At 51.8% G+C, this 9,963-nt stretch overlaps 1 protein-coding gene across 1 annotated transcript in view; it reads right to left on the bottom strand.

Moving 5' to 3' along the window:
* PIK3R6 (phosphoinositide-3-kinase, regulatory subunit 6) overlaps positions 1 to 9,622 on the bottom strand; it is a 20,348-nt gene extending 10,726 nt beyond the window's left edge. The window contains exons 1-6 of the mRNA XM_010147912.1: positions 9,610 to 9,622; positions 6,451 to 6,534; positions 5,251 to 5,342; positions 2,876 to 2,944; positions 2,259 to 2,391; positions 430 to 499 (exon numbers count right to left, since the gene is read on the bottom strand). Of these exons, the coding sequence (XP_010146214.1) occupies positions 430 to 499; positions 2,259 to 2,391; positions 2,876 to 2,944; positions 5,251 to 5,342; positions 6,451 to 6,534; positions 9,610 to 9,622 (461 nt within the window). The remainder of the gene's footprint in view (positions 1 to 429; positions 500 to 2,258; positions 2,392 to 2,875; positions 2,945 to 5,250; positions 5,343 to 6,450; positions 6,535 to 9,609) is intronic.
* Between the last annotated feature and the right edge of the window lie 341 nt (positions 9,623 to 9,963).

Below are 9,963 nucleotides of genomic sequence, written 5' to 3'. Positions count from 1 at the left end.
ATGACATGACATGACATGACATGACATGACACGACACGACATGACATGACATGAGGATTCCCCATTACTGACGTCAGGGCTGGCTTGAGCAGCTCATGACTCCATTATCCCATGCACAGAAGAAGGTTTGCTACTGATATTCTCCTTCTCTCCCCTGTTTCCCCACCAAGGGAAGCTCCCTGCCTCCTAGCACTGCAGAAATAAATTGGCACACGTGGGAGGAACGTGCTCCTCCCATCGCGCAGCTCATTTTAGCAAGGCTCTGGACGCCACCAAATTGTGTCCCCAAAACCACGTACTGCCACATGGTTTATGACCAAATTGTCTGTTCCATCCTACATTAATTCAGAGCATAGGAAAAGGACAGATTTCACTATGAGACTGCAGAAGAAATAAAAGCAACACCACATTCGAAGAGCTGCTACTCACTTTTCCTGATAAGGGTACGGGTCGCTTTTGAGACTTTGCTCAGAAATGACCATCCTTTGGTACAACATCCCTAGCAAATGCAAGAAAATAAATATATAGGAGTCAGAACAAGAGAAATAACAACACAACTCACTGGAGCTGCTGAGCATTGATCCCCGCTGTAGAGGCTGATGGTGGGTCTGCCAAGTCGGCAAACACCCAATGCTGCAGAGATGATGTAAAAGAGCCAAGAATTGCGCCCAGAGTTAAAAATAGTCAAGGACAAAGATAGGCCATGCTACATAAAAAGAAAACCCCTTCTATTCAGGGACAATTTCCTGTATTTCCCTTCCTTTGTTCAGTGTATTAAGAGCTTGGGAGCAGAGTCAGAAGCAGGAGGAAGAGCCCTATTCCCGGCCTCCTTCCCCAGGGCCACGTCATAGAATCACAGAATGGTTTGGGTTGGAAGGGACCTTAAAGACCATCCAGTTCCAACCCCCCTGCCATGGGCAGGAACATCTTCCACTAGACCAGGTTGCTCCAAGCCTCATCCAGCCTGGCCTTGGACACTTCCAGGGATGGGGCATCCACAACATCTCTGAGCAACCTGTCCCAGTGCCTCAGCACCCTCTCCAGGAAGGATTTCTTCCTGATATCTAATCTAAACCTCCCCACTTTCAATTTAAACCCAGTCCCCCTTGTCCTGTCACTACAGGCCCTTGTAAAAAGTCCCCCCCCCAGCACCCTTGTAGGCCCTTCAGGTACTGGAAGGCTGCAATAAGGTCTCCCCAGAGCCTTCTCCAGGCTGAACAAGCCCAATTCTCCCAGCCTGTCCCCGTAGCAGAGGGGCTCCAGCCCTCTGAGCATCTTCGTGGGACATTGTTTGGGTGGATATGAAGCGCACAATGCATTCCTGAATCCAGAGAGATGTACTTTACCCTCACACAGCTCTGGGGTGGAGAAGATACATCCACCCCGCATTGTTCACGTGCAATCGCCTCAAGAACCTCGTGGCGCTCTGAGCAGCCCCGCTGGAGATCCCCATCTCTTCACACTGAGTTATTGTTTTACCAGAAGTCAGGTGAGATAAAGACGGACTTTGGAGCTCCAGACAAAGTGGTATTGGGGAAGAGTGGTCAGGGTGATGGCAATGGGCTGAATACCAAGAACGGCAGTCTCTAATTTCCCACCAGGTTTCTCATATTTTACCTCTACCTCACAAGTGTCTGCACTTTGTTCTGTTTTAAAGGATTGCTCTTAAAGACTCTTACTAAAGAACTCTTTAGCAAGAAGAACTTTAATGGGCAACAGAGAAAAAGGGAAACAGAACTGTCCTGTGGCTTGCTTTCTAAAAGGGACTGTTGTCTGCAAATCTAATGACATTTTAGTGTCTAAAAGCTGATGCACAAGTAGTGGAGGGAGAAACTATGCTGGACAGCCTGCAACTCAATCTCAGATGGAGAGTTCACTTTGCAAAAATGACAGCTCTTCAAAATTTACTGAGATGCCCAGGCTGGGAGCATAAGCGTCCTGTTTCCTATATAGGCCTAAGAAGGGCTGGGCTTGACTCTGATGGTGTCTACACCCACAACAGGAGGACCCTAAGGTTTTCTGCTAGTAACTAAGGCTCAGCAGACTGAAACTTGGAGAGGGTAACCCTCCCATTCAAATTCATCTCTGGGATCCTCAAGCATTTGGCCAGCCCCTTGCAGAAATCCCTGCTGTGGCTCACTGCATTAGACAAAAACCAGCTCTGGTATGGAAATCCCTCAAAACTCCCACTGCCATGGCCTTGAGGACCCAAGATGTTTACTATGCCATGCATGGGCAGAGCTGGGAAGCCCTCATACCTGGTGCTGTCCTTTCCATCTTCAGCCTGACAGCATAGTCCAAACCAATGGTGCAGAAAGGCTTGGGCAGGGTGAGCAGCTTCTTACAGAAATCGTACACTCTGCTGCAGAGCTCATCAGAGATGGAAGGAGCCTGGAGTGAGAAAGGGACCATTAAGGAGACCCACAGGCAGTGATCCCCAGCGGTGCTGTCCCCACAGCATAGCCCAGGATGGGCAGGCACAGAGCTACACCAAATTCAATACAGATCTAAATGCAGAACCAGGCCCTAGGATGTTTTGGAAACCTCCAGCAATACCCACTGAATGGCTGTGGGCATGCATTTTTGCCAGGTTATGGTTTCCTTCACCATCAGACACCTCCTAAACACCTCCAGAAAAGGGGGTCAGCTGGAAGGACCTGTCATGCCCATATATGTTGCAGGTGCCAGTGCCTCAGCGGTCAAACATCACACCGGGAAATCCACAGTTGAGTCCACTCGTGGTAGTCCCAGGGCTTTGCTGGGCACGTTCTGAGCTATTTCAGCACAGGAATAGGTGCTGAGTGACTTCAGATGGCCCCTCCTGTGGTTTCTGGTTTCCCTGGATCTTGCCCCAGCCAAGCCAGCGGTAGGTTACCTTTATCAAGGTGTACATCAGTGTGTGCAGCAAGGGGATGATGTAATGTCTGAAGTCACCTCGCTCTGCCTGTGGGACAAAAAGGTATGGTTAGCATAGGCAGCACCTGGCAGGGATGGGCAGCAGCAGAGAGCAGAGCTGGGGGAGCCACCACAGCCCCCCTGGCTGCACAGCACACAGGAAGGGCACAGGCATTCGCCTTGGCTTAGGGGTGATGCTCCCCAGGTCGAGGTGGTGTTTGGGGTCCCCTCCCCAGGCCATCAGGATGGGCAGGATGACCCTGGGGCAGACAGGTCCTGCTGGGTGGACGTCTCATGCAAGCCAAGCCTTGGGGAAGGGTGTGGGGGGGTGGGCAACACTGCCATGGCCATCACCACATCACAGGGCTGGAGACTGCTGGAGGGACACGAAGGCTCCAGGAGCTGCGATGGGAATGCGGTTTGCACGCTGAGAACTGTGAGGTGCATATGTATCAGTCATGGTGGGAGAGAGCAAGCAAAGGTTTCTAACTGAGTTCAGTAAGGAGCTCCTTTCTGTTGAAAGAATTAATGTGAATATATAAAACCACTGGGAACCCTCTAGAAAAAGACTGGTTTACAGTTTGGTGGGTGTGGGACCAGAGTGGGCCACAGATGGATCCATCCAGACAGATGCTCAGGCCAACATAACCCTGGCCTCTCCCTGCAGCCTGGCTCTAACAGCTCCAGCAGTGGGAATGCTCCTGGATAAACCTGGGAAAGCTATTTCCATCCCAAAAATATTTCCAGCACCTTTCTGGAATTAAACGGAATTAAACTGGAATTAAACGGAACTGATGGCAGCAAAGCTTTAGAAATTATCAATAAAATGAATAATACTGAATTGCTGAGACCAGCTGATATTTGCCCAGAGCCTTGGAGGAACTCAAGCATGAAATTGCTAAATTATTATGTGTGGTTCGTACTGACTGCTCAGAGCTGCTGCAGTACCGAGGGTGGCAGGGGTGTGTGGGGGAGTGGAGGGGAGGGGAGGGAAGTGACAGGGATTTCCAAGAAGAGCTTTAGGGAGGTGAAAGGAATTACAGACCAGGCAGCCTGACATCCCTCCTGGGCAAAGAAATGGGAGAGTAGCAGAATGATAATAGGTACCATGAGAGGGGCTGATAGGGCTTTTGCAGACCTCTGGGGAATCCCTTGCCTCCGTAGCCAAGGGTGATGTGGGTTTTCCTGTCTATCTGGATTTGCAAAAGCCACTTGATAAGATCCCTCCCCAGAGCACCGGTGGAAACTAAACTCCCACAGCATGAGAGACAGCCTGCAAATAGCCTCAGAGCTGCTTAAAAGTCAGGAAACCAGGATTAGGAGTAACTGCTGGATGCTCACCGCGCTTCACTGTGTGCACAGGGGTTTGTGCTGGGCCGGTGTGGGTCAAGGGTGTGATATGGAGTGTTGGAGGGAGGCGACTGCCTCTGCAGAGGGTGCATGGCCCCCCCAGGGCGCTGAAAAGCCACTGACTGGAGACACGGGAGAGGAGCAACACTGAGCGAGGCAGCTCCATCCTTCCAGCTCAAAAGGAGAAATAGCAAAGATGCAGAGAAAATGGTAGAGGAAAGTTTCTGCACAAAAGATGACTAGTGGGGGCTCTTCACTGTGGTGGGGAGGAGGCGGTGGACCGGGGACATGGGCTTTTCCTCCCTGCTCCGAATGAGATGGTGCTGGTAAAATGCAGCAGGGTCAGAATAAGGAAAAGGTGATACTTCTACACATGACATCTCATCAAACCACAAACGAAGTCACTCCAGGATGCTGCGGGTGCTAAGGGTTTACACAAGACCAGAAAGTGACAAGACAAATCAATGAAACAAAAAAGTCCATCACAGTTTCCATCTGATGCTCTGAGGACAGGATACTGGGTGAGATGTTTCTGTTCTGACACCCCCTAAGGTAGAAATGAGTTACATGGAGGAGAAATTTCCACTCTACCTGTGACTACAGCTGGCTGGGGTGGGATGAGGGAGATGTGGGGGTGGTCAGTGTTTTGCACTGTGCTACTTGCAAGCTGCAGAGGCCAGCTGCCTCTGGCTGCTGCGACATCGAGGACCCTGGGGAGGTTCGCTGCCCTGCTCATGGCTCGCTGTCACTTTGGGGGCAAACCCTGGTCCCTGCAGCTGTCAGCTGGGGAGGGATGAGCTACAGCTCTGCCACCGAGTTTTCCACTTAGCTATGAGCCACGGTCTGCACCTAGGCTCAAGGTCCCTAAAAACACCACAGCTGTCTCAGCCCGGGATGCCCCTGGAGGGAGGCAGAGTTCTGGGGATGGAGCTGACCCCATCTCTCTGCTCCCTGGGCCCTGCAGCAGGGCCAAGCCTGGCACTCGCGAGATGTGGTGGCACTCACCCTTTCCAGCTCCTTCACCAGGATCCTGACCAAGACGGAGCTGTTACTGGGATTCTGGTCAATCTTTTTATGCAGGGTCCATCGCAGCATCCCTGAGAAGCGAAAGGCGAGAGAGGTCAGGTTGCAGAGCAGAGCAGCGCTGGGTCGGGAGCAGTGTTTGGCAGAGGAATCAGCAGACCTGGGCACTGTCACTGCAAGCATCACCCACTGAGAGGCTATGCTGACATCAGTGTCAGGGCGAAAGCAGCTTCTCTGCCCTCTGCTTCAGTCAGTGGCTCTGCAAGGGACAAGTCAGGCAGCTGCCCTGATTCTGGATGAAGCATTGATGTCTCCTGCTTAGGAAACCTTTGGAAAAAGGTTCTATAAATCCTAGGAATGTGGGGCTGGAGGAAAGCAAGGCAGGGCAATGGACATGAAGTCTGTTTCCTGTTCCCTCTGTTTATGACTGCCTGCTTTTACCTCCTGCCCCGAGGAATTGGGGTTCCTACTGGTGCCAGAACACAGCACCTTAACACTGGCTGCCAACAGCTCACGCTCAGAGCAAGGACCACAAAGCATCTCAGTCCTGCAGATGTCAAAGCTCATTCCAGACAAAATAAAATTTAATTTACTGTAAAATATTTTGTGCACTTTAAGTAAAATAAATGTTTCAAAATTAATTAGGTTTCATAAGGCTGTAGCAGTCCAGTTGCTGGGTCAGCTGGAGTTTTATCCTCCAAAGCCGTAACACAGGGATTGCAACTGACTCATCTGTGGGAAGCTGAGCAGTGTGTGGCAAGTGTTACCTCCACAGGGGGAGATGGGGAGACTCCAGCCCAGAGGTGATAAGTGAGTTGCATGGGGCTGTGTGGTGAGTTGGTGTCAGAGCTTGGAGCAGCATCACCAAATCTGGCATTTGCTGTCCCACCTCAGCGCTGGACCTTTGAGCGTGTGAAGGGTGCAGAGGATGAAACAGCCACGTAGGGGAGGGATGAAGGCTGCTGAGATTGGTGCACCGCAGACACCAGGAGGTGGCCAGAGATTTAGCAATTCTTCAGAGCAGGTTAAAAAGGGCAGAGAGTGCCAGGGAGCTGAGGCCACCCTGTGTCCCCTCACCCTGGCACTGCCTGAGCGAGGGGATGGGGGCCAAGCAATGCCCCAGTGAGGCAGTGTGGGGTCGTTGGGTGATAACCCCCAGGAGTTGTGTGGGGCCCACCTTACCTCGGTCACACTGGCAGGTGGGGTGGTGCCCATCCAGTTCTCGCAGCAGCGTGCGGACGCGGCGCAGGATATCTGACTCCACCTCTGCGGAGATGAAGAGGACATGAGCAGCCAGGCCAGCACCCCTGGGAGACCGGCAACCAGTGACAAGCCACCCCAAGAATGCCATCCCATGGATTGGTAGCCTCTGGAGCCATACTGGAGAGGAAATTGCTCCTGCAGGGACGTGGTGGAAGCTTTGCAGACAACTGGTCATGCATGAGCTCTGCAGAGCCCCTCTCTCCCCTTGTTCAGTAAAAATAATCCCACATTAAATACATAAGATAATAAAATTAAACTGCAACTTGGCACCGTGAAAGAGCAGAAACACCTCTGTGTTTTGGCACAGCACTGATTTGGCCTCAACCTCATACCCATCGCAAGGAGCACTCTTGCAACAAGGTCTGCTGGCAGCTCACCCCTTGCAGGAAACCCACGTAGAGCATGTCACCTCCTGCCTGCCACCCATGACCCCTTGCAGCCTCTCCCCCACGTGCGACCACCCACCCGTGGGCCATGAGCACCTTCTGCTGCCCCAGACAGGGACCCGAGGTCCCTGCTTCTGCCTGGTAACCACCACACACGCCTCGTACGCGTCAAAACCAAACTGCATCCGGCTCTCAGCCAAAAATAAGTCTGACATCCTCAGACCCAGTTTGGGGTATGACCTGTATGTGGGGTGAGGGCTTGTGGTCGCGGGTGATCTCTCATGACAGCTGGCTGGCCATGCATGCTGACCCATCACAGATGTACAATAAATGTCAGCCTTGAAAACATGTGGGGAAGGCTGCAAAGCCCCTTTACTTCATCATGTCCTGGGTTTGTCTCCCCTCTTACACTGGGCTTCTCTTTCCATATCGGCAAAACAATTATAGTTCCTTTGTATTAAAAAAAGAGCATTGTATGAAGTTGGGTGCTATTAGTTGTAGGCTGGCACAGCCAGAACACCGACTGATCCAGGGAGGATCTACGATGTTTGTGGCAGCTGTATTCCAGGGCCCTCTCCTGTGGAGGGTTCCCGCCTCCCTGCTCACCACTGGGATCCGGGCCGTTGCCAGCAGTGGCTGAGTGGGTCTCGTCTGTGTGGCAAGGATGCAAGCAGGGAGCAGTTTATCCCGGTCCTAAGGGAGCTCCAGACACATACCGAGTTATCTCAGCCACAGGGGATTGCCTTTTGGGATTGGTGTCATTACCACCTTTCCTGCCCAGTTTTGCTCCTCAATTTGCTCATTCCCCCCACACCCTCTTCTGCCACAGCTCTCCCCCACCACCAGGGAGATGGCAGGAGGACAGTGGTGGGAACTCATCCTTACCTACGGACACAGAGCAAGCACCAGTGTGACACTCTAAGGGCTGTGCTCAAGGACCACAGCCTCCAAACATCCTTCTGGAAGGAGGTAAAGCCAGCTGGGCTGGCTGTGGTCGGTGGAGCAGGCGATGCTTTGGGCTTTACAAGAAACAGTGACTGGGGGAGGTGGTCTGGGAGCTGGCTGATTGAGATCACCAGGAATGGAAACAGGAATATACAGGGAGAATCTTACAGCTCAGCTGGAGGGTCAGACAAACAGGGGCATCTCCGGTGAGTGCTCCTGCGGGCAGAGGACTGTCAAGACATGACCATGCAGGAGATGGGACATCATCATCCCATGCAGACCCACACACCATCTCAGGTTGGGTTTGAATTAAAAACACAGACCGTTTTTTGCACTTCTACTGTGTCTTTTGGAGGGTGCGTGGGCCCAGGGTCATCATGCAGGGGAGTGGACATGGCACCCCAGAGTTGCCACCGTCCCCACTGGTGATGCACAGCAGAGAGAAGGAACATTTTGCCCCTCACAGCACCCTTGCTGCCTCCTTGTCACCAGCTCCAGGGCAGGCAGCTTGGCCAGACACATGACAAGCCATTCTTGTCCTCTCCAAGCCCAAGACTAGAGTGCCAGGAGTCTGATGAGGTGGTGACCAGTGCACAGGGGCAGCATCATGAGCCCTGCATGATACATGACTGGGAAATGCAAACTTTAAAATACTGGGGATGGCCCTTTCCTGAGCACATCCCTTGCTCATCCCAATAGCCATACAGTCCTCCCATTTGCTGACACCAGGCACGTGCATCACTTTGATGATGCTTGTGCAGAGGATTCATCCCACTCCAGCTTTTCCTGCAGAGGAGTACTTACTGCTGTGGCTTTGCTTGAGGTTGTGTTAGAAAACAACTACACACGGGTTCAAAATTATTCAGCGTGTGCCTGCACAGCTGTGTGTGTGTTCATGCCATCGTACCCACACTACAGTGCAAAAATGTCCTCAGAAATGGGATTTTTCTCATTTTGGAAGTATCATTTGGGGAAATGTCAAAATTTTGCTACAGAAATCTGTATTTTCTCCCTTTTTGTTTTCTCTCTGGTGACTTTGTAAAGCTCTTCAATTTCACTGTTATGTTCACTGGTTTTGCACCAGGGAATTATGCAATAATGGACTATTTCAAATTTCCTATTCTTTTCATTTGTGTATGTTTTTAATTACTAGGGGAAGCTTTTCCTGAGCACTGATATAGACACTGTCCTCTTCTTCTAAATCAAAGCGACTGCAGTTCTGATACGCTGAAGTTTCTTCATGGGGAGCAGAGCATCAAAGCCTTCGTTCCAACACAAACAAGAGCCACTTTGATCTAAAAACAGTCTCAACCTACCAGCAACAAACAGTAGTGGCTTAGAAATGACATAGAATGTTTCAGTGTTGATATCCTGACCTCAGGGTGCCGGGAGACCCACACTGCCTTGTGAAACAGCATGAAAATAAAACACAGGCAGGGAAAAAAGGGGGCACAAAAAAATATAAGAAAACATAAAACCGGTTTAAAATTCCAACCTGGTGCTTCCGAAGTGCCCCTCTGCAGCAAAGCTGTTGGCCACCCCTCAGTTGCTTCGTGCCTCATTTCCCAACTATTCAGCAGCATCTAACACCCTGCAAAGAGCAAGCTCTGCCCAGCAATGAATCCTCCTTGGATACTCATGTCTTTTATCAGAGGGTAATAGAGGTAGGAGGCGGCAGATGGTACGAGGCTGGTTAATTCAGCTGGGACCCTCACCCTGGCACCCCAGGGGGCTCAGCATCACCCACCTGTGCTCTCCATGGCCGGGCTGGGGCTGCAGCACAGGGCAGGGACGGCAGCCGCAGGGTGACTGCAATGCTGGGGTGAGTGTGCAGTTGCTCTTCACTCCGCACGGGCATGGCCTTGGATCCTGTGTCTCACCTGCAAAACACAGGGCACGCTTGGCTTGGGGTGGTGGTGGAGAACAGCATCAGCCTGAACCCTGGGTGGGAGCGCAAAGCCACCAGGACTTCATGGCCATGGGACCCCAGCGTGGAGGATGCCCAGGAGGGAGGCAGAGTCCTAAGAGTGAGCACAGAATGTCTCAGGGGCTGTGTTTTGCCAGAGAAAGCTTTACCTGTCTGAACACTTGGCCCCCAAAG

Source organism: Eurypyga helias, unplaced genomic scaffold (genome assembly GCF_000690775.1).
Source record: "Eurypyga helias isolate BGI_N326 unplaced genomic scaffold, ASM69077v1 scaffold39072, whole genome shotgun sequence".
Lineage (NCBI taxonomy): Eukaryota > Metazoa > Chordata > Aves > Eurypygiformes > Eurypygidae > Eurypyga > Eurypyga helias.
Note: the sequence above shows the minus strand (reverse complement) of the source record. Positions and strands in the feature narration are given on the sequence as shown.